We start from the raw sequence: 24,466 nt of genomic DNA, 5'->3' as shown, positions 1-24,466 counted from the left end.
ATGTGGGTAATTTAGTTGTGCTTTTTTTCTGTGACAGCTTCCCTCCTTCTTTCCCAAATCTCGCTTACCTGCTCTGCCTGGCAGCTGCTCTCAGGTTCAGCCATGGAGCCTGCCCCACCTGTGGCTGTGGAGGGGAGCACAGGACAGCGCAGAAGCTTTCTGCAGATGCTGACTCTTTTTAGTCCTCCCACTGCACTTTTTCATTGCTTTCCATTCCTTGCTCCCTGATGCGTTTGGTAGGCTGGTATGTAGTACTGAAAACACCAAGGATAAAAGTCTGCTTAATCATTTTATGACATTTTGGTTGTTTCCCCAAACCTGCATCCTCTCAGCATCCCTTCGCAGACACAACTGTAGGTCAGTTTTGCTTGTGCTTTGTCACTGCATCACCTCATACAGGCTCTTGTAGCTGCCTCTGCGTTGCCGCAGTCTGGGAATCTAGACCCACATCTCACAGGATTTCCTCCGGGAACAGTGTTCAAGAAATGTGCAGGAAGAGTAGTGCCGAGTGCTAAGTAGAGGAAAGCACCCTGGAATATCCTGTGCTACAAAGAGCTGGAAATCAAGCTGGGACTCGGTACAATCATGGCTAGGAAATCCACCTGGCGCAAACAAACGGTCAGAGGAGAATAATCGCCTACTAGCTCACAGCTCTAGTGATAGCAAATTGTGTTTAGTGTCAGGTCGCGAGATCCTCAGTTGAACGAGATGTGAACACAAACTTCACTACCTGTGAGGTCCTGTTGCAACTTAATTTTGCATGCATAGATGCAAAAATAAAGGACAAACTCCTGAAGTCTTTGATGAAATGAACAGCTTGTATTAAGGAAAGCTGAGGCAGGACTTCAGATGTTGTCCAGAAAGAATTTTGTCTTAGTTTTAGAAATTAAATTTGGCAATACTGTTTGGGAACTTTTATAAAAGAACTTGGTTCTCTGTTACAGTTTTCCCCCAAACTTCTGATCTTTACTTCTGTGCAGTGTTGGCTGCTGTTTTTCCTCCACTTCGCTTTTAAGAACAAAAATCCAGTTGATTTCTGGTTCTGCTGATTACTTGTAAGTTTGACTTCAGCTGCCAAATGGTGAATACTAATGTTGAGATAACTCCAGGCCACATTTTGCAGCATTACACCTGTACAGCAGATAGCAGAGTCCAGGCACCAAACCTCAGAAAACAGTTCTTTTCTTTTTTCAGCCTCTTCAAACACTGCAACAGTAACAGAAATACTGGCTTGTATTGCAATTAATGTTCCAGCTGTGTTAGGTTAGGTGTGATTTCAGACCAATATAGCCATTATAGCAGAAGACTCCAGTAAAGATACGTTTATCCCAGCAATATTTTGCTTTTGCTTCTGTCCTGGTTTCAGCTGGGATAGAGTTAATTTTCTTCCTAGTAGCTGGTGTAGTGTTATGTCTTGGATTCAGTATGAGAAGAATGTTGATAACAGACTGATGTTTTCAGTTGTTGCTAAGTAATGTTTAGACTAAGTCAAGGATTTTTCAGCTTCTCATGCCCAGCCAGCGAGAAGGCTGGAGGGGCACAAGAAGTTGGGAGGGGACACAGACAGGGCAGCTGACCCAAACGGGCCAAAGGAGTATTCCATGCCGTGTGACGTCATGTCTAGTATATAAACTGGGGGGAGTTGGCCAGGGGGTGCAGATCACTGCTCTGGGACTGACTGGGCGTCGTTTGGTGAGTGGTGAGCAATTGCATTGTGCATCACTTGTTTTGTATATTCCAATTCTTGTATTATTATTATTGTCATTTTATTATTATTATTAGCATTATTATTTTCTTCCTGTCTGTCCTATTAACCTGTCTTTATCTCAACCCACAAGTTTTACTTTTTTTCTGATTCTTTCCCCCATCCCACTGGGTGGGGGGGTCTGAGCGAGCAGCTGCGTGGTACTTAGCTGCCGGCTGGGGTTAAACCACAACAAAGTGTTCCTACAATAACATCATAAATGTGTCTACGTTATTTCATAAAGGTACTACTTCATAAAAACGCTGGATTTTATTGTAAGGAATGCTTTATATTTTAGCCTGTGAAACAGAAATGCTGTAGATACTTTTGTTTGCTTGCACTTCTGACAAAGCTTCATATCGGTGCTCCTTTTCTCACTGACTCAGTTCTGTTTCTGTTGGGTTTCGCCAGCTGGGGTAAATGAGAACTTGAAGAATAATTAAATGAAAGGCTGGGAAAATGCTTTGTAAATCTGATTCCATGGTCTCAAGTGAGTAAGCAAAAGATAGATCTCCTATCAGTAAGCTGGAGTAAGCTGGGCCTTCATTGTGTGTACAGGTTGTATCTTTCTAGTGCTTGGGGTAGGAGAAGAAAGGGGGAGTACGTGCTTGTAGAAGACATGGGGCAGGAAGGCAGGGTACGGACTGCGCTCGGAGCAGCTGCGAGGCAAGAGCTGCTCTTTTTCACGGGAGCGAGGCACTGTTTGTCATCTGGGTTAGGTGTGTTACCTCTGTACGAGGCAGAGACTCTGTCTGTTTGGGTGGGAATTCAGATATGGCTGTTTCTCTGCCCCAAAAGTGGGCATAGAGCAAACAACAAAACCAGGCTGGTCTGGTGTGGTTAAAAATAAAAAGTGTTGATGCTGCAGGTTCTGTATGAGGGACTGGAGAAGAACGCTGGGAACAGGAGTTGTGAAAGAGGAAACGAGGAAACATGTATTGTATTCACAATTTAGTTTTCAATAGTGCCTGAAGGTGTTCATCGTGCTTCTGCTCTGCACAAGGTTACATCCATTACCTCAGAGAAAATAGAAGTTTTGAAATGGCAAAAGTGATGGGGGACGCCAGTCATTCTGCATGGGGGAAGAATGGGAACAAAACGAGATGGCCAGGGTACCGTGTGAGAGCCTGACGTGGCCTGACGTGTCCCACTATGAGGGTCTGATTGCTGATCACAGGGGGCAGCAACCCTGTCCACTTCCATCTTTGAAAGGTACCCTGCACATCAGGACCCTTTCAGAATTGGGAGGGTTTTGGGTATAGCTGCATGTCAAATTATAAATCCTAATGAGCAAGCTTAGTTGGCAAACTTGCAACAGACCTCGGGGAAGAAATCTGACTCTGATGTAGAGAGAATAAACATTACAAGGATGCCAGTCAATGAAGACATTATAATTGGAGATCAGGTTAGGAATGGGGGCTTAAAGGTGGGGATAAAAAGTGCAGGTCTCTTGAATGGTGAGACTGGTGAGGTCAGAGGGCAGAAAGTAGAAATATTTAGCAAGGTCATGTGGCATGGTCATAATACTAGCAAAGGAAGATGTTCCCAGCAGAGATGGAAATGGAGGGGGGAAGATGAGCTTTGGAGGGTTGATAAAGAGCCCATGACCCTTGCTGTGCTCATGTGCTCGATGGCTTGTGGGAGGTTATCAGGGATTCCAATCTAGAGGAGGATAAGAGATAAAGGAGTATAGGGCTATGGCTGGAAATCCTCATTAAATAAGATGCTGCAACATCTGCAGTTGGTATTCTGAAATCTGAGTGGAAAGATTAGAGTGTTGTATATTAGCCCACAAGGCTAAAGTGCAGCTCTGCACTGTTGGTACTTCTAATCGGCCTTCGGGACGGCAGATACTTCGCTCTTGATGTGCAAACAGTTTTCATCTGTCAGTGTCGCAAATCTTCTGCTAAATGAGTTAGTATTATTCCTGTCTTAGAAACGGGGAAATTGACACCCTAATAAATTTGGTGGCTTGCCTAAGATTACAGTGAGCTACTTGATGGTCATACGTCAGATGTTCTGCTGCTGCTGTATTCTCTAAGCCAGCAGTTAATGATCTTTCAGCGGTGCCGTGTCAGACAGCATTCTCCTTTCTTAAATAAGTTGTATTAAGTATTCCAGCAAAGAGCCAGAAGCAGCTGGGGGACAGTCTTCCCAAGAGGCAAGATATCGGTGTTTACCTCACTGCTGGTGTTTCACGGCTCTGCAAGCCAGCAGCTCTGGTTGCTGCTGAGCGCAGGGGGGAGTGGGAGCCAGCGAGAGCCTGCCCCGCACCGCTGCCCCACGCGGGGTGCCTCAGCCGGGAGCCCCGCGCCAGCCCGCCGACCTGGTGTGCAGTCTGTCCCCCTGCTCTCCTAGGCTTCTGTGTCACCCGCTGCTGGCCCCTGCGCTCGATCACGCTGGCTTTTCTGTCTACACGGCAAATGTCTCGCAGCGGTCCTTCACTGTAATCTTTAGTGTGTGCTCTGGGGAAACTCCTACCCACCACGGAAAAGGTATAAAACTCTGGAACTGATCTTATTCCACCCATGTCGATGGGGAATTTGGCACTAACTCTGAACAGAACTGAGCCGTGTACCTGAATAGGACGCATACATAACGTATTCAAGGTGTAGTATTCTTTGCATGCTACTCTGCATCTCAGGAGGCTTCCCCCTTCTCACTTCAGAAATACTTCTCATTAGCTGAATTCTTCTTGGTAGTCTGTTCTAAGACACTTGACTTTTACAGGTGATGATAAATGTGATAAATCTCCTTGCTTGCTGATAAAGAGAAGTGTTGATTCACTCAGAAAAACATCTGAAGCATTTGGAGTAAATTCAGGTGGGTGGAGTTACGATTTGGTAATTTAGTTTGGGTTTGAAACCAAAGGGCCATGAGATAAGAACTGTGTAAACTAATGGTCTGCTGACTGCTGGAGCACTAGGGCTGGTGGAGTCACAGGGCAGGGTTGCTGGTGGGTAACAATGATAGTCTGCTGCCTGGTAGGTATTCTTCCCATTCTTCAATCTAGCTGCTGGCCTGTCTTCTTGAAAATATGCAAGAATGTGAAATAGCAGTTCACTGGGTAGGAGAGGGAAAGCTATCAGCAAAAGGTCTTAGCGAGTTATGACAGGAATTTCTAGTTCAAGAGAATCAAGGAAACCCTTTTCAGCCCTGCGCTTTGAGAATGAGGTAGTTGCCGCTCTTGTCTAAAAATGTGAATTTTGCAAGTGTCAGAGAGATTAAGAGAGGTAACCCCTGCCTTGGGAAATGACTAAGTACGGACACAGACATGCAGGAGGATACAGTGGTGATCCTGGTTAAGCAGGATAATATCGACTGCGTGGGCCAGCACAGTATTCCTGCAAGGTCTCGAGACAGCTGTCCTAACTTTTCTGAATAAAATGGCTAAAATGCTTTTCTTCTTGGCTTAGGGATAACTTCTGTGTCCAGGGCTGCACTGGAAAGGATCTACCAATATACCTGTATTTCTAACTCATACTATGTTGTTCATACCTTTCTGCAGTAAGACCTACTCTAATACTGAAACGAAAATTAATTTTGAAGTATGCTAAATCTGCAAGCCTCGTTTGCCCAGAGTGGAAAATCCTTGATTTTTGTGGATCGGCTACGGAACAATTTCGTGTCCTTGTTTTGCGGGTGGCCAGCCATACCTTAATTCTGTGCTGTGAATCGCTGAAGCTGCTTGAGGTCAAGCACGTTGCATGTGGGAGACCGTACGTTTAACTAGTGCTGTCGAGACCGGGCAACTTTTTTTAAATTTTTAACTCGGGTTGGTTCCCTCCAATTCAGTTAACCGACGGTAAGTTGTTGTTTTTTACTGGGGTTAATACTGGTTATGTCAAGGTGCGGTAGCAGAGGAGAAGATGCACCGTTCTTCCCAACGGAATCGGGCCTTACTTTAAAGCACATTTCCTCAGGCTAAAGAAATAAAGTGGGTTTTTTTCCTCGGCAGTTATTGCAGACTTCTGCAGCGTGGTTCCCCCCCGCACAAGGCGAAGACAGACCCTCCGCGGCGGCCGTGGTTTCAGGACGCGCTGCCGCAGCAGCAGAGACCCTTGCGCTACCAGCGCTGGTTGCCGCCCGCAGGCCTGCCCTCCGCCCCTGCCCTGCCGCCTCTGCAGGACCTGGCTCGGGACGGACGTGCTTGAAGCTGCCTGCCGGGCTCCCCTCGCACCGGAGGCTCGAGTCATGGGTCCCCGGTGGCCCTGCGGGTTTTGCCCCTCGTGGGCAGGAGTTAACTGCCCGCCGGGAGATGCGCAGGACGGAGCCCGCCGTTTTGGCGGCAAAGGATGATGTCTCCCCTGCTGCTCTCGAGGCCCCGGGGAGGGAGAAACGAGGCTCCGGCGTCTCGGTCTTCGGACCTCCGGGGCTTGGCGGTGCCTTCAGCGGCCACCGCGCAGCTGATGGCAGTTGAGCCGCGGCCGGTCGCTCTGGCCGGGCCTCCCGCGGCCAGCGGCCGCCAGGCCACGGGCGGGGGCAGAGACTCGTACAAGTGGGAGCGCCGCCGCCGGTGCGGGCCGGCAGCGCTGTCCGTTCTCTCCGCACCGCAGACTCGTCCCCGGGCGCTTCCCGCCTTCCTCCCGACCTCGAAGACCCGCCCGCCCCAGGCAGACGCCGCCGGCCCGGCGCGACCCCGACGCCGCGAGGCCCGCCGCGCCCGCCCGCCCGCCTCGGAGGCGACCCCGCCGCCACGCCGGCGGGCGGGGGCCGCCGCGGGAGGGACCGCCTCCCGGCGGCGGGGGCGGACGGCGGCGGGCGCCCCTGGGGGGTGGCGGCGGGCCGGGGTCCGTCCCCGCGGCCTGCCGTGAGGCGCGCCGCCCGCGCCGCCGCCCTCCCCCACCGCCGGCGGCCCTCCCTTCCGCGGCTTCTCCCGTCTCGGCTGGCCCAGCCCACGTTTTCCCTCTCTCCCCTCCCTCCCTGGTCATGTGTCGCCTTTTTTGTTTGCAGTGGAAACAATTTCTCGCTCTTCGGCTCGCACCGAGGCGGACCGCTGCCCGTCGGGAGCGCGGGGCGGGCGGGGGGGCGGGCGGCGGCCGGGCCCCATGCTGGCGGCGGTGCCCCCTGCGCCGGGACCCCCGCGGCACCCTCGGGGCTCGGGCTGAGGCGGGGGGCGCGCGATGCCCGGCTCCGTCAGATGAAAGTTTGCGCCACAGCCATGAAGGGACCGCGGTGAAACCGCCGCCGCCCCCCCCCCCCCCCTCCTTCCCTTCCTCCCTCCCTCCCTCCCTCCCCGCCAGGTAAGTTGTTGTCGTCGTTCGCGGTGATTGCGCAAGGCGCCGGCGGGCCCGCCTCGGCTCGGCTCGCCCCGGCCCGGCCCCGCGCCACAACTTGGCCAGGAGTTGGCGCGCGGCCGTGGCGTGCGCGCCGCCGCGTCCCCGCCGAGCTCGGCCGCCCGCGCCGCGGGGCCGAGCCGCGGGGCCGCCTCCGGCCCGAGGTGGTCCCGTCCCGCCGGGGGCTTCCGGGAACTGCTGGGGCAAGGACTTCGGGACACGCTCACGCACACATACGCGCGTACCAAACAGAGGCTGGAGGAGGCGCCGCCCGGCGGGCCGCGAGCGGCGGGGCGGGCGCGGGGAGAAGTTGCCTTCCCGGCGCGGCGCGGCGCGGCCGGCGAGGGCCGGTGACATCTGGCCGGCATTGGAGGTATGCGCGCCGCCGGCCGCCCTCCCTCGCCCGCCCAGCCGGAGCAGTCCCAGTCTCCTAGCAACGCCATTGATTGGCTGCCGCGGCGGCCAATGGGCGCTCGCCCCCCGCCTTCCCCCCCCCCCCCCCCCCGTGCGACAAGTACGGTGGGAGCGCTGCGCGGGGGGGCCGCCCCGGCGCACCCCCCCCCCGCCCGGGGTCGTTCCCTCACCCCCCTCCGCCGCCGGGCCGCGGAGGCCCCCTCAGGCGAGCGGCCGCGTAGATGCGTGGTGGAGCACCCGCAACTGGCAGCGGATTAAAAATGTTCGCCCAACTGCGGGCTCTCATGTGACCGGCGCTCCTTTGTCTGGCGGCGGGGCGCCGCGGCAGCCGCCGCGGGCCTCGTTAACCCACCCACCCACACCCCCCCCACCACACACACACACATCCCCCACGGGCGCAGCCACGGCCGGGCCCGGCCGTCGGGGCGGGCGGTCCCGGGCACCCCCCCCCCCCCCCCCCCCCCCCTCGCTCGCGGCGGCCCCGCTGGCAAGGCTGTCCGGCCGGGCTCCGCCGGGCCTCCCTGCGGAGGGGGCTCCGCGGGGCCGCGGCCGCCCGGTCACGGTCACCCCCGGGACCGCTGCCTGGAGAGAGGAAAAAAGAAAGAAGGGGGGGGGGGGGATATGGTGTGATACGGCCCTTTGGGAGGATACTGGCAAATAAGCAAATTAAACAGAAAGAGAGCAGCATGTTGTCATAGCAACAGTGCAATTAAATTACTTTACTGTCAGCCATCATAATTTTCCTGTTTAGAAGCTCATGGGATGTAACTTCCATTTGGAGTCAAAGTTGAGTGTGCGGCGTAGGTAGGCGATGCCGGTGCCCCTGGACGCCGGCGATACTCGTGTTTACCTTCTGGCTGTGCGGGACGCTGTTTTGAAAGCTAGGAAGTGGGACCTATGTAAGTTTGGCCTCCCGGTGTTTATATCTGCCTCGGTATTTTTTCCTCTTCCAGATACTTGTAAAACTACACATGTTCACTGAGCTTGTTGGGTGACGGTGTGTACTAAGGGGCTTCTCTGCATGAAAGTTCTGTATGTTTCTCTCTTGGTAATGGCTGCTTTGGTGTAAAGTGTTTATAGGAAGACCCAAAGAACTTTCCTTTTTCATTTTTGCCCTTTTGTAACAGCTGAAATGAAGTCCATCGCTTCTCTTTCCCTGAATGGCTATCTTGCTCTTTTTTTTTTTTCTGTAGGTGGGTGGTTCATCCTGATGTTACCTGTAGTTTTTTTTACCCTTCGTTTACGGTATTGACCGTGTGACAGCATGACTTCAGGGAACTGCTGAGGATACATTTTAGATACAGGGAATCATCTTGCTCTCCTTCAGCACTTGTGCAGGAAGTTTCGTTGTTTTTAAATACATTATTAACTCTTTCCAATTTTTACTTTGTTCTGTTCACATCTCCAGACCTAAATCCTGGCAGTTTTACTGTACAGAGAAGCTAAGGGAGCCTGTCTCCTGCTTCTGAAGTAGAATTGTTGCGCTCCTGTCTGCTGCTGTTAGGTTGGTCAGGTGCCTGACCTCAGCCAGCTTCTGAAGGGCTCGGGTCCTCCTGAACATTACCACTCACAGGTGTTTGCCCGGGGCCTGCTGCTGCGGTAACCTCGGCAGCTTGTCCCACCTTTCCTGGGCCACTGTTGAGCATCACAGTAGTCTTTCTGAGTCTGTTTTCTATTGTGTTTGAAGTACAGTTCAGCTTCTGTTAGTCTTCTCTGTTTATATATGTTTTTAAAGTGCTCTAGTCCTCTGTCGCTTGTTCTCCCATGTCTTGTCCCTGGTCCCAGAACTACTGTGGTTGCTTTCCCTCTTCCTTTTTCCCCGCCCTTACTAGTTTTGAAGTTCTGCTGTCATTTCTGAGTTTTGTTGCAACTGCGACTGTAGTCAGATTGGATGCTTGTCTGCCTCAGCCTTTAGCCAGAGTGGCTTTAATCACGGTGCTGTTGTGTCATCCTCAAAAGTGAAACAGCTGAACTTAATCTGAAGCAACTGGCCTTAAGCCCCTCTATCATTATTTTTTTTTTAATTTTTTTATTTTTAGTTCACATGGTTATTTAAGTGATACAATCAGAGTATTCAATGATTTGATACACATATTTGTCATTAAAGGAACATGTCTTTACGTTTTCCTGTGTGGGGCTTCATGTACATGCAGAACTGAAGTGTATCGGGATTATTGTCTTGTTCCATCGACTGAAATTTCTTCCCTTGCCCTGACTTTAGATTATTTTACTCAACAGTTGCAGATGAGTGTTTATGCGAGTCTGTCATTTTTAATACAGATGGCAAAAGGCCGACTGACCGGTTAGGGAAAAGCTGTCAAAATGTTACGCGGTATCTTTTTATGAGCTAACTTTTCTCTCTGTTTCTTTCTCCCCTTCCTCTGGATTTGCTCTCCCAGGAGTTGCTGTCTAAATGGGTCCAGTCATGCCTCCCAGTAAGAAGCCAGAGGGCTCAGGAATTAGTGTTCCCAGCGGATTGAGCCAACGTTACCAAGATAGCGATTTATCAAAGGCGCTTCATGATGACGAGGACCTAGATTTCTCTTTGCCTGCCATCAGATTAGATAAAGGGGCCATGGAAGATGAAGAACTAACTAATTTGAACTGGTTACACGAGAGCAAGAACTTGCTGAAAAGCTTTGGGGACTCAGTGTTAAGGAGCGTTAGCCCTGTTCAGGACATCGGTGATGACACGCCGCCGTCTCCTGCCCACTCTGACATGCCCTATGATGCCAAGCAGAACCCCAACTGCAAACCTCCTTATTCCTTTAGCTGCCTCATATTTATGGCCATTGAGGACTCGCCAACCAAAAGACTGCCCGTAAAGGATATATACAACTGGATCTTGGAACACTTTCCGTATTTTGCAAATGCACCCACTGGATGGAAAAATTCTGTGAGACATAATCTATCCTTGAATAAGTGTTTTAAGAAAGTGGACAAAGACAGAAGTCAGGTAAGTCTGGAACTATGGAAACCTGTCTGGCTCTGAAAATATTCACCTGCTAATCCCAGAATGTGTCCATAGCAGTGAAACGCAGGATATGCAATGCTGTCCCTGGTAATATAGCTCATTAAATTCACAGAGCCAACATTTCTTTAGCGTGGCTCATTCTGATTTTATTAAAGTCATTGTCTAGACATCTGTAAGAAAATACTTGGTGTGTGTGTGTGTGTTTTTTCTTTTCCCCCCAGCTGGTGTCTTCATGCATAGTGGTTAAATATTGTTTTTAGTTATCATGCTGTGGTAATGGTTTCCAGCTATACTAGATGAATGTAATCATGTTATAAATAGGCTGCTTGCTGTTCTTGGCTTATACAAATGTATAGTGAAAGGGTATGCCTTATGTAAGAGCCCATCGCTTTTTCCCTGTCTGTGTTGTAATCTGAAAAAACTGTTCTTTCTCTTAAACAGAAGTAGTTCTGAATTTTGGTGATGAAGCTTCATTCCAATTCGAGCAGGTTTTAAAGTAATTCTTCAAAGAAAGGAGATAGGTCTGGCATCAAAGGTGAAAGTTCCCATTCAGTAAAATTTTAGTTGTTCTCTCCCTGGGCTCATGCAGCTTCTGTGACCGGTGTGGCAGAAGCCCAGGGAACACATTTTTGCTTTCAGATCTCTGTTGTTGTTGCCTGGTTTCATTGCTGAATCCTCAGCGGTGTCTGCAGGAAGGGGCTGTGTGTGAGGGAATGGGGAAGCGAGCCGAGCCGAGTGGTGGAGGCAGTCCTTTGCATAGCCTTCTACCTTGTCAATCTGCCTGGGAGCAGGTATCAGTTTCCGAAGGGGACCGTCTCAAGAAGCAGTGGTCTGGATGAATCTTTGGCAAAGTACAAGTATACTGATAAAAATATCAGCTTGCAGATTAATTTCACAGGCCTTCTCACAGGTTAGTGAAATAAGTAGTGGGTAAAATCGCATCACTGACCGTCTGTCTCTAAAATTGGCTGAAGATCAGAAAGAGGACACTTTCTCCTGGCAGAAACAATAGATGCACTCAACTTTTGTATTTCAGTGAAGTAAATGCCGTGATTGTCTTGTAACTGGTTACCTTGAAACTAGACTTCTGTTGGTGGTGCTGTTCTCCCTATTTTGTGTGCAATTTAACTTTAAATGCTGTGCAATAAGAGCTCAAGTAACTCTAGAGGAAGAGTCATACCTTACCATAAACTAGCAACTTCTCATTTTAGATTACTTAACTTTCTTTTCTCTGGAGCTTTCCTTTTTTAGACGATGGACACTTTTATCTTTGTTTTTTTCTTCTTTATCTTAAATGTTACTCCCTAGAATCTGCTGTCCACATGTTGCTGATCACACACTGTATGTTGGTATTTTTATAAACTAGTTGCTGTGAAAGATTATGCATGAGATTAAAAAACCTGTTCCTGAACTGGATCTTATTTTGTGTAAACTGGAGTCTTAAATTCTTGTTTGGAAGTGAGACTATAATAACAAATGCCGCACCAGACTTTTATGATCCTGTCCCGGACCATAGGAAACCTTCACACAATACTTTTAAAAAACCACAAAATATTGTAACACGCAAGGCATGTGTTTAACATTGCCATTTGTGTTTTGTTCTATTCTTCTTCCTCTGTTTACAAGTTGACTATTTAGATTATAGCTTCCTTCCTATGAGGAACTTGTCTTCATGTCTATCTGTCAAATATCCAGCAGTCCGCTGAGCCCATATGAACAATACCACGACGCACTGCTTCTCCACAGGGAAGTGGCAGAGCACAATGCATGACTAGTCACCTGCGTCTCGAATTTATGATTAAAGCCATGGTTACATAGCTAGACAACAAGGTGTGGTGGGAGGCCTTGCCTGTATGAATAACGACGAGGCTTTTTATTCATTCCTGGAAAATCCCAGATTACGAGAAATAATTTCTTCTATCTCCTGGAGATGCTAATAACTGCAGGTTGCCAGCATTAAGGTGAATGAGATGAGAATCTCAAATGTAAAATGCAGCAAGGCAGGTCATTTAAATCACCTGCTGGGCTTTTTCTCGTGTCCTGGCCAAGGGACGTGGCAGACAGAGTCCCGAGCGCAGAATTAGCGCTCGGTCAGAGTTGCTGAATCAGGTGCTTGACAGCTAATTGTGGACTTGGAAAGCTGTAAACGTCAACTGCTGGCTTTGAAAATACCTTTGTGTGTGCACACGCACACACACACTCGGTGTTGATTTGACTACCTTGCAGCAATCATCTCGGCTGTTCAGAAGGAAGGTGTCCATCTGAAGGGTTCTCTGGTTTTGGGCTGAGGCTTGAGGCAGGGGAAAGGGGTATCTCCTTGGTAAGGAATCATTTCATGCCACTCCTTCCTCTTTCCAGCCAGATTCTGCAAATTGCAGGTTTGGAGTCTGCTTGTCTCACTGATTTTTTGTGGGGAAAAAAAAGCATTTCACAAGTGGCATGTTATAAAATGCTAACAAGATAGGCTCTGAAACATTTACAGTATGGGGAGGAAGGAGTTAATCAGTGCTGGGAATTGCAGGCATTTGCCGGTTGGTGTGCGTTGACACATTGTGAAAAGCTAGAAGCTTTTCCTCTCATAGTTGTGCTTTCCAGTGTTTGTTTGTGTAGCCTTTCAGTAATGATTTTTTTAAAAAAAGTTCTGCTGGACACTTAATTCTTTTTTTGAATTCCCTCTGCATAGTAGTTTTCTCAATCTTGGGTGCCACTAATTTGTATTCATGGAGCTAAAATATGTATTTAGTAGTATGCAGCTTTTTCTGCCTCTCTGTGAATGCTTGCATTTCCTGATGTGAGATCCTTGTATAATGGGGGAAAAAAAATACTTACAGGCTTCATCACTTCAGTTTTTGTCTTCCCCTGTCCCGGTGCTTTTAGGTCTGGTGTGGAACGCCAGGAAAAGACATTTTTCTGCTTGGATTTATTTATGCGTTGCTGCTATTCCACTTCAGCTGCAGTGCTATCGGGCTTACCTGGCAAGCCGACAGTGACTATTCATGTAACTTTGCGATGAGGCTGATCTCCTGGATCAAGGCAAAGAGCCAGGCCGAAGAAGGGAAAATGCTGAGCCCTTGATTGTACAAACCTCTTTGCATTGAGCTCAGCAGTTTAATAATAGTTGGCCAGAGTGTGAAGTATCACATGATGGGGAGTAGATGAGGAGTTCCCTGGCTTTGTTTATACTGCCGGACCTGTGAGTTCAGTCATTCAGATTAATCCTATTGTGAACATACAGATCTAAATGTCCTCTAGTGTGTGTCCCATTTAGTACAGCCCGTTAGCCCATGACTTCCCTGACTTCCCTACCATCTGGTCCTTGGCTATAGAGAGGAATTTTTCTTGTATATGTGTCTCCATAGCAACGAGTTTGCAGTTGATATGGAAAGTAAGCAGTTGCCCTAGCAACGGAGTTACTGATGTGGCAGCTTCTCTGCTTGCAGGGAAAGGGCTAAGCTAGTTCAGACGCATTATGTAGGTTTGCTGTAATTATAGCTGCGCCCACTAGTGCTGCTCTAGCTAACGGTCTGTTGAAAAATTTTGTTATAAGCCCTGTTTTCCCCCCCCTTGAAGATTTGTTTTATTTGTGTAGGGATTCCTGCTTTGAACAAGGGCTGGTAGGATTGTATTTTCAGGGCATGTGATATGTCCGTGCCTTTTATGAATGCAAACTTTCTCGATGATTATTGTCAAATGAGTGGATGAGGGGAAAGGATGTTTGACCTCGTTGGCTTCTCTGCAATTTTTTTGTCTCTGTGGACAGCCCACGGTTAGAGAAGCTGGGGCTGTCATCCCATACTCCTTTCTGCTATTCTGCCATCTTTTCCCCGGTTTGTGCTTCTTCGTGCATCCATCCTATCAAGAGGGTTCCTCTTTGTGTCTGCCCTGCGTTGTCTGAGATAGGGAAATGCACACATGCTCCTGGCTGTGTGCATGCTGAAGAAATTCACATCTCTTAAAGGTTTGTTTGGCACTCATGCTGAGGGATGTCTTAATAAAAATGTAATGAGGGTAAAGGATATGTTTATGGCGACGGGAGAAGAAAATTCTCCTTGCTTGATGTGGAAGTTATTCTTAGAAGTATGTGGTCCATAACTGGGTCATGGAGATCCAGCCAGGCTCCTCCTCCATCTGGAGCAGGCTCTGAGATCTGAGGACTCCCGAGTGGTCCTTAGGCTCTGTGAGAGCCAATGACCAACTTGTCCTCATCTAATGCACTGCCTGCCTCTCGTAAGCACTCTGCTAGGGCACCAGATGAGAGCCGTGGGGGACACGTTGGTGACAGGAGACTTTTCAGGAGTCCCTCTTGCCAACATCTTTCCTCTGATGTGGTAATGTCTGGGCTTTTGACAGGTAGCACTCTGCAGAAATGTAAGCCCTAGCTCGAGTGAGAGGAAAAGGAGCCTACTTGTTCTTCCTTAGAATCCCCTAATCCAATCTGCATATACACAAAGGCAAGGGACCAGGGACCCCGTCCTCCCTTTTTTAACGTTATTATTTGAGGATATCTCCTATGAAAGCACAGTGGCACTCTGGGAATAGGAATGGTCTCCTCCCTTTTTAATACTGTTATCACCTAGACTGACCCAAATAACACAAGCATCAGAATTTCACTGCATTTATAACATCTGGTAGACCTAAAGTCTAAAGTGTAAAAACCAAACAAACCAACCAAAACAAAACAACCCCTCAGATTCATGTTAAAGACTTCAGATGATGTTGACTCCATTAATAAAATAATGTCCTAAATAAGCTGGTCCACCTGTTAATTTCCCAAATTGTTAAAAGGAGATGTGTTTTTTAAGATGGAATTTGTCTAGTGTAACTTGAAATCCATTTTCTTATACCCCAGTCTGTCATACTAAAAAGCTCTCTACTATCAGAAATTTTCACCTCATATTGCTATTTAGAGAAATGAGGGTCATCTCATTCTAGATAGTCATAAAAGTCTCTAGAACCGTATTGTAATGTGGGGTTTCCAGATAGCAGACGATTTATGGAGAGCTTTTCTTGAACCCTTTCAATTTTGTTTTTGAAGTGCAAACCCAAGAAATTATACAGAATATTTAATAACAGATTTTCTAAAGCTGTGCATGGAAATCACACGTTTCCATTTCACTAGCTTCCAGCTGGTTGACTTTACATCAGAGCTTACTCTTTGCAGTGGAGTCTGCCTGTATTAACTGGTTGTCCTGGTTTCAGCTGGGACAGAGTTAATTTTCTTCCTAGTAGCTGGTACAGTGCTGTGTTTTGGATTTAGTATGAGAATAATGTTGGTAACACACTGATGTTTTAGTTGTTGCTAAGTAGTGCTTGTCCTAAGTCAAGGACTTTTCAGTTTCCCATGCTCTGCCAGGTGCACAAGAAGCTGGGAGGGAGCACAGCCAGGACAGCTGACCCGAACGAGCCAAAGGGATATTCCATACCGTAGGACATCATGCTCAGGATATAAACTGGGGGGAGTTGGCTGGGAGGGGCGGATCACTGCTCAGGGAACTGGCTGGGCATCGGTCACCAAGTGGCGAGCAATTGCATCATGCATCACTTGTTTTTCTTCCTGGGTTTTATTTCCCTCTCTTTTTATCTTCCTTTTCATTACAATTATTATTATTATTATATTTTATTTTATTTCAATTACTAAACTGTTCTTATCTCAACCCACGAGTTTTACTTTTTTTTTTTCCGATTCTCCTCCCCATCCCACTGTGGGGGCAGGGAGTATGAGTGAGTGAGCGAGCGGCTGTGTGGTGCTTAATCGCTGGCTGGGGTTAAACCATGACACTGGTTTAGAGCTGTGCAAAGCATAATGAGTTCTTTTTCAAGTAGTGATGAAGAGACTCCTCTGGACCTTATATCTAAGGTACCTATGTTATCTTGCTCTTGGTTAAGATAGCCCGTGGGCAGGTGCCCTGCTGGGTAACTGGGGTGTTAGTTGCACATTGACAGGCTATTGACCTACCAGAGGGTATTGGCTATTTAGGTTAAATAAACTGGAGAAACTGGCCACGTCTGTGCTCGTAACCCACAGCAAAGATGATATGAAGTGTGTTAAGAAGTACTGAAAGAGCCCAGACAGGAAAGCAGGAGCGAGACACTCTTTACCTGTTGGGCTTGGGCTGTGGTGGGGTTGATGAGTCCTGTTTTTCAGCCCTGGTCGCACCTCCTTTGCTCCTGGCTGTTTGATCCAACACGTTCCTGGCGGATGAACTTTTGCATTTCTGTGACAAACCAGGGATCTTGTCAGAGATCTGATCTGGCTGGATTCTTATCTTCCCTCTTTTTTTTAATTCTTGAGTTGATTCTCAGCTTAATTCCCTGATTTGGGTCATAGCACAGTCCAACAAACAGTTGTGCCAGCATGATGGAGGGAGTAGAGATGATGGGGATGTTGGGGAATACCTCTGTTTGGGCTTGCTAAGGAGGCAAGCCCTTCCTGATGGAAGAGAGGTCTGGTAAGAGGCTGGCAGCTGCAAGGAAAGTCAGTGCATGAGTGCTTGGTGGGATAATGGATGTGGTCCCTACCACAAGGTAAAGAATAGGGTGAAATGAGAAAAGAAGTTTAAATACAGTGGGAGGCTTGCTTCTGCTGGAGACATTTCTTTTGGTTTTCCCCTAGGAGCAGGACTGTGTTACTTGTTGTTCAAGTGGCCTGCGTTAGTGGCTCTCTGTGGTGTTATACAGCTGATTTAAAGTGATCAGAATCTGGACTGCCACCATCAGGCATGGTCCCTGCCCAACCTGGCCACCACCTGTTCCCTTTGCTGGGGGATTGAACTGATCTGGGGCTGTATTGCCTCCCCTCTTGAGCTCATACTGGCACGTGTGTCACCACGCAGTAAGCAGACTGAAAACTATTTGTGTTTATTTTCGTTTGGGTTATTTTTCAGTGGGCGAATTTAGTTGGATTCATTTTCAGCTCCCTGCTTAGCTCATGGTCACTGTGGTCAGACGAGCACCCGTGTCAGCACAGGCCGTGGGCTCAGCAATGTTTAATCTGGCATGAAACCGTGCCCACGGCTTTCAGCCAGCTCAGAGCTGACCTGGTGGCAGTAGGAGAAGACAGGGAAGGGGAAGAGCGGAGGATACTCTTACCCTCGAAAGCACAAGCTGTGCAGAAATCACTGGGGCTGCTTGTATGTTCAGTCAGATACGTGCTTGGTGCTGGATTGGGCCCATGTGACATGGGTGAAACGGTCCTAAGAAAACTGTGCAAGGATGGGTGTGCACACACACGTGTGTTTTCTCAGCTTCGCAAGAAGTTTCTTTCTGTTGCCCAAAAGTCTTAATGCTGGCAGTAGGGGTGGCTCTGAGTGGAGCTGTGCTGTGGATCCTCTGAAAAGCTATTATGGAAGAGGGAAGGGCGTCCATAAAATCAATTGTCAGGCTTTTCTGCACAGCCATCTTTACATCCCCATCACCACCTAGGTTTCTTCCTAATTCTTGGAGACCTAGGGAACTGCTGTTGTCACTGCCAGCAAATGGAGCATGGACCCTGGGGCCATGCTCTGGTTTCAGCACAAGAGGCCTTGCTGATGATGGGGCTGGAGTACGTATATACACAGGAGCGCTTTACGTGTCCATTAACGAGTCCTGGCCCGTGGGCGATCACCGTGAAACTCCTATGGCAGTAGGCACAGCATGCCCCTGAGGAGCAGGCTGGCGATGGCACCTGCAACTACCTCTGGTTGTGGCTGAATGTCAGAGATGAACTGGGCTTGCTGGTCTGGCCAAGCATGCGCTTTTCTGTCTCGCACTTCAGTTCTTCAGCAAATCATCAAATAATCCATTTTAATTACAAAATACATGTCCCTTAGACTTCTTCCTTCCTTTCCTGAAAGGGAAGTGGAGTGTTTTACGTTGGCTTAAAGAGCACAGTAAATTGTGCTGCATGGCTTCTCTTCCTGGATGAAGACCTCATGAAAAAGCATTTAAAAGACTTGATTGTAATTGAGCAGTTGAAAATAATTGAGTAGTTGAAAATACTCTTCAGGCAGCCTGAAGTAGCCTTTGAGTTGCTGGAGAAGCTTCCTTTCCTTGCTCTGGTTTCAGGCAGTTGCTGTGTCCCACTTGCTGACCCAGGCAGCTGAAACTGTGGCTCATTCCTGTGGCAGCTCCACATTCCTGGCAAAGTCATTTGGATGACTGGCCTGGTGGGGTCTGACAAGGAGTCTCCAGGCTGCTCATACCTGCTCCTTCTGCATTATTTTCAGCTAATTGCTGTATCTTCATCGTAAATCTAGTTAACACAACTGAGTGGTCCAGGGTAACACAAGCTGGAATCCTTATGAAAAAGGGACCCAGTGTGACTCTATTTTTAATTTAGTTTGTTGGTATTTATACATTAGTCAGTGGTGGCTTAGCGTATAGAAGTAATTGACTTATGTCATTTCAAGACTGGGCAGACCATTGCTAGATGAGGTCGTGGTGCAAACATGGTATGTAGCTATAACAAAGCAATATGTTGTGATGCAGTTAATCTTGTGAACGCAGATGTGCTTAAAAAAAACCACCCACATGGCTGCCTCTGGTGAAGTTTTGCTCACTAAGCATCTAGGGCAAGACTGTGCTGCATGCTTGTAAGTATTTTTTAAGCTAGTAAAAATTTCTCTCTTAAGTATTTACTTCCATCTTTTGATTGATAATCTGGTATTTTGAACCAGTATAAGTCAAGTCTCCTGTTTTCTAGGTAAAGAAAGATTAGGAAGAAAGTTTACCTTAATGAGACATGTATGAATCTTGCTGGTTTTCTGGTACTTCTGGTTTAAGTCAGTTTGATATTAAGTAGTTTAAGAACAATGACATTTTGCTTTCTTCAGTAGTAGCAATGGGCTTGTTATCATTCAGTATTTAAGTTTTGGTCTCAAGGAAAAAACTGTCTAATTTTGCTTCCTAACATCTGTCATTCCATCTAGTTCCCAGTTAGTTTCAGTCCCTCCCACAACCATTCCCCACCTGCTCCAGTGTCTCAGAGCTGGCCAAAAGCAGGGTACTCACTCAGCTCCAGAGCTGCAAAATTATTACAGGTGGGCTAGGGGGAGAGAGGAAGTGCCAAAATTGATTATCTGGCAGTGCTTAATTGACAAGCAGCAAAGAAACACAGGCAGTCCATTCTGGTGTGCTTATGAGTCCCTGTCCTTGACACTTGTGCTCTGATGTCATTAAAGGTAAAATGGATCCTGTATATCTGCTTGAATGCTTATATTAGTCTTGTATCTTAGTTTTTCTGACTTAATTCCCGTGTGTGTTTGGAGAATTCAGGCACAGAAGTAGTACTGTACACTTTCTTTAATTGTGGAGGCAAAGGCGGCTCTTCTGAAGAAGCAGAAATGTTGTTGCTGTTGGACAGTGGCCCTGTGGATGGCTACTGGGACACCCACTGGCTCTTCAGTGATCTGGCTGGCCTGGGGCTTCTCTTAGTCTGCCTTCAGATCTTACCGATGGAGTGGCTGGAGCTGCTTAGATGCCCAGTAGTTGAGATACTGCACCCACACCACGCTCATCGCTGCTGCCATGTCTGGTCATTTAGTGCAGATTACTGCAATGGCAATAAAACTGTGGTTATCTTTTCTGGAGAATAAGCACATTTATAACAGTCTAGATGCTGACAAGATTTATATACTTACTGGCAACTCAACTGGCTTCCACAAAGTCCTATATTTCTTATAGCTGTAGATGGTGTCAGACTCATCAGTGGTAGAGGTCATGTAAGATAAGCAACAGTAGGGAGGAAGAAGGAGAGTGACTTTTCTACTTTGGCATAAATGTTTTTTCTTCCTGAATTTTTGGTAGATCACTATTGGCCCTTCTTAGGCTGGGACGTTAATTGTTTTGTTCTATTCTCCCACCAATTTGGACTCCTGATTTCAGAGGAGCTGCTTTTGATTTACTCTTGAGTAAACAACAACAGAATTGGGACTGAGCTGTGGAAAGCAACAGCCGTGGCCATAAATGATGTCTCTGGATCTTACTCAGTTATCCATAATAGTAATTTTGGAGACAATACATCTTAATTTGTTAGTTATGTTGTTCAAATTCCATTCTGGGTGTCACGGAAACATTTTCCTGGGAACTGATGTAGGAATTTGTGGGAGGACTCATTCCAAGGATCTTAAATGTGAGTGGGTTTTTACATGCTACAGTAGAAAAGAAACCAAATTGCTGCCCTCAGCTAGTGACTTAAGATACCAAAACACTATCTACAGCATGCTGAATTGCTGTATTTCGTTGCAGCAGTGAATGGTAGCAATTTACTACTAGTTGAATGCCATCAGGATTTTGAAACGCTGGTGTAACTTGCTGAAAGACGACTGTTGGTAAGCAGAGGAATGAACGGGCTTCTGTATGGGGAATGGCATGGAAAAGTGTCTGTGGCAGTACGTGGAACAGAAACCTACTGATGGGATTTTGCATAAGATAATCTAGTTGAATGCTGAATTCACACTCATTCAAGCTATGAGCAGAAAATTAGGCTCTGCTCCAGAGCTGTATTGATGAGATCCCATGGCTGTCTACTGTGGGAGGGTTACTCACTGAGATGAGGCAACTATTGGAAATATTTTTCTGAGTTTACAGATGAAAAAAAAAGCCTACGGTGCAACTTGCAGGGGCTGCAGGGGTTAATGCAAGACTAAGGTTAGGTACTTGGATACCTTATCTCAAGCTTTCATTTACATATTTTTATCTCTTTTCCTCACCCTTTAGGGTGGAGAGTGGTGACACACCTCTCCTTAGGTTAGGTCTGTTCCAGTGAAAATAGGGAAATCGTTCATGAAATGGTCTGGTTTTAGGTTCAGTTGTGTGTGTAAACATCACTGTTAAGGTTAAGTGATACAGAACGTAATAAATGTAGCAGTTTTGCAGTTAGGTCTGTTTTCTTTAAGTTGTTGGGGAGAACTAAATATTTTTTTACATGGTTCATCTTCAGGAATAAAGTCCTTGCTGTGCAGGAAAAGCTGTATTTGCAAGATTCTCCTTAGTACCACTACCTTGCACTGGCTGTCTGCGTGCAGCCTTCTCTAGCCCTAGAGTAACACAGAAGCACTGCACTTCCAGAGGTCCTCACTGCTCCTGGGAGCACTTTGAAGGCTTTTGGAGAGGAGTGTTTGACGGCTGTAAGAACTGTGTGCTGCCAGCTCAGGTGGAGCTACAATTACACTTAGACTTTGAGAGAAAATGGTACAGGGCTCCTGGAACAAAAGTTATTTAGTTCTGCAGGAATCCCCTTCAGAGATTATATTTATTTATAAATTTAACTGGAAGCCATGATACAATTCTTACATAATTCCACCCTTCTTGAAGTACTTTAGGACTAAGGAGCTGTAGCTGAATAGTGTGATTCGTTGGCTTGCCTGCATAGCTAATTTAGGAAGAAATGCGTGGCATGCATGGGAAATACAGGTTTTCAGTCTTTTTGGGAGAGATAGAAAGTTAGAGAGTCAGGATGTGGCCGAGATGGGTGGGAATCAGACAAATGCTGGCGCTTTCAGCGTTGCATGGTTTGTTTTGAAGCCGATGAACTTGTCCAAAATGTTTTTTCCTGTTTTGGCACTTAATGTTAATGCATTTGTTGTTACATAATTACATCGTTGAACTAATTTATTTGGATTTTCTCTCTCTTACCCCCTTCTCTAAAGATGAACGTTTTCCTCCTCAATGCTTGGGTTTAAATTTATAAACCTTGCTGTTGTAAAAGAGGGTAGATTTGTTTTTTTACAATTTTATATCAAGTTCTGATACTTTCTAGACTTCTGGCTGCACAGCAGAGAAAGAGGAAGGAAGCTGTCATAGAGACAAATTGCACAGAAGACTCAGTACAGTGCTAGCTCCCAGCTATTGAGACAAATGGGATTTTATTGTTCAGGCGGTACCTCCTTTTCTGCTTAAATTCATTCATTTTTGTATCTCTCTATCTGTATATGTATGTGTGTGTATACAAATATATTTAATATATAAAAAGCATTACACAGTCGTACTGTTTTTTAGATCATCCAAACACTTTTAAGGCAAAATGGGAGCAAAAAGTAGTATGGATTTGGGCTGTCACACAAAGCTTTCTATCTACTTGCATCTCTGTGCTAGGAAAACAAGATGCTGTCATAGTGGTACATCTCTGCAAAATTTCCTTAGGACAGACGTGTTCTTTTGCCACAACTGGTTACCAATTAGTCTAAACAGATCACTCTAATTTAAGAGTCTTAACTAACCTGAAGAGTCTCTCTTGTTTTTTTCCAAAACAAACCACTCAAAATTTAGTAAAACCACCTCCACTTTGACAAATTTTTTGTTCTTTCAGGTTTTGCTAAAACACCTGTAAGACATCACTGCCTTTTGGGCAGTCCCGCTTTTTTTTGGAGGACTGAAGTTCCCTGTTCTTGGCTTAGCACGTCTGCTTTGATGTGTCATTTGCTGTTGGCTTTTAGAGCAGAGTAATTTTGAATTTGGAAAAGCAGAAATATAATTATGACCCTTTCCATTAAGAGACAAGCTTTTCTGTCACTCTTGTTTGAGAAGAAATATAAAATTTTCATTTCAAAACCTTTGATTTTAATTTGTAGTATTGAAATTGTAGGAAAGATCTTGCTTTCTCATCCTGGTTTTTTGCTGACTAGGAAAAAAATAAGAAAACGTCTGTCCCGTGTCCGTCCGTGTCTCCCCCCCCCCCCCCCCCGCCCGCTAAAATCTATGCAGTATTTTAGTTTCAAAGTAAACATGCTTATGATCTAACCACTTTTGCTAATTACCATCTGCTCCTTCACCAGCACTTGAGTACCACTCACCCTGCAGTGTCTAGTATGCCAAAAATGCATTTGGCTGGGCTTGAGCTGACGGGACAAGAGTCCGTGTCTTAATCGTGGTATAATTATCCACTTGTGTGCCACATCAACTTCGATTTATTTCCCTCCCAATTTATAAAACAGGGCCCACAAACTTGTTGGATTTGCACTCCAAATCTTTAATTTAGACATACATTAAAGAGAAGAATTTGCTTCATCAGTAAACTCTTGCTTTTTCCTGTTTTGACTATGTGTTGATCCCTATTGTTTGGCATCAGGCTAGACAATAAAACAGTTCCAGAGCTGGTTTAAATGGCATTTCATTTCACACCACATGTAGCCTTGGCCTTCTTGCACTGTGTAGAGAGATGCTTTTGTTTGGAAAGGAAGGGAATCCTGTAATTGCCCAAATAAATTCTCTGTGTTTGTATTGCGTAGATCTTATTACTTAGATCAAGTAGTGTTAGTATCTAGGGGTGTGTGTGTAATAATATGGATGGATATGATAAGGATGGTGTGGAGGGCTATTTATATGGAGATTTGGGCCTTAGAAGTTACGAAATTAGCTTAAAAATCATGTTGTCATTTAAAATAATGGGGGAGGGGAGATATGTGCCTTCTTTTAGAGCCTTTAAGATCTTTTACAGGCTCTTTTACAGAAGTCAAGACAGATGGAAACATTTTGGTTTGGGTTTTTTTCCCCTGCATGATTTTGCACCATCTCATGACTTTAGAAACACCTAGAATCCCAACATGCTAAAAATGCGATGAGTTGGCAATATTAAAGCCAGATCCCAGAGGTTACGATAAAGCTGTAATCTGTCAAGTTTCTTTCAAACTCTTTTGGTGGTGGTGTGTTTAGTATTGCCCTGGAGAGTCTTCTGCAAGGAAAACACAGCAATTACAGAAATCCTCCTCTGTACAGTGCAGATGTCAGCATTTGTGGTCACTGGGTGTGACTATGAAGAGAAGAAGGACCCTTGGGAGGATGCCAGCCCTTTTTCACGGGCTGGTGCTTTGGAGCTGGTGTATCTGGCTTCCTTTGGTGGGGCAAGCAGTGGTGGATTTTCACTCCACCAGCATGCTCAAGGGCTGCTTACTGGTTTTCAGGAGGATTTAGTATATTATGCAGCTCTGAAAGGTAAGATCACTGCTGTCAAAGTTTTCCATCATCAGTAGGATGAATGGAGTCAATTACAAGGTGCCCCTTCCTTTTTTGGTCAGTCTTGGATAGGACCTTCAACAGTTTGGACCTCGTTTTCTAGCTACGCATTTTTCTCTATAAAGG

At 46.6% G+C, this 24,466-nt stretch overlaps 1 protein-coding gene across 9 annotated transcripts in view; it reads left to right on the top strand.

Moving 5' to 3' along the window:
• The window catches only part of FOXN3 (forkhead box N3), a 220,327-nt gene that overhangs the window by 74,047 nt on the left and 121,814 nt on the right, over positions 1-24,466 (top strand). For 5 of the 9 annotated variants that reach the window (XM_049828613.1, XM_049828612.1, XM_049828610.1 and 2 more), the window contains exons 1-2: positions 6,765-6,987; positions 9,834-10,390. In XM_049828613.1, coding sequence (XP_049684570.1) covers positions 9,848-10,390 — 543 coding nt within the window. In that variant the 5' untranslated portion in view covers positions 6,765-6,987; positions 9,834-9,847. Of the gene's footprint in view, positions 1-4,105; positions 4,568-6,764; positions 6,988-8,050; positions 8,334-9,833; positions 10,391-24,466 lie in introns of those variants that run through there. The other 4 variants (XM_049828606.1, XM_049828608.1, XM_049828609.1 and 1 more) reach the window with 3 other exon arrangements.

Source organism: Accipiter gentilis, chromosome 25 (genome assembly GCF_929443795.1).
Source record: "Accipiter gentilis chromosome 25, bAccGen1.1, whole genome shotgun sequence".
In the NCBI taxonomy this organism is placed as follows: Eukaryota; Metazoa; Chordata; class Aves; order Accipitriformes; family Accipitridae; genus Astur; species Astur gentilis.
The sequence above is the reverse complement of the archived record's forward strand: the minus strand, read 5'-3'. Positions and strand labels throughout refer to the sequence as shown.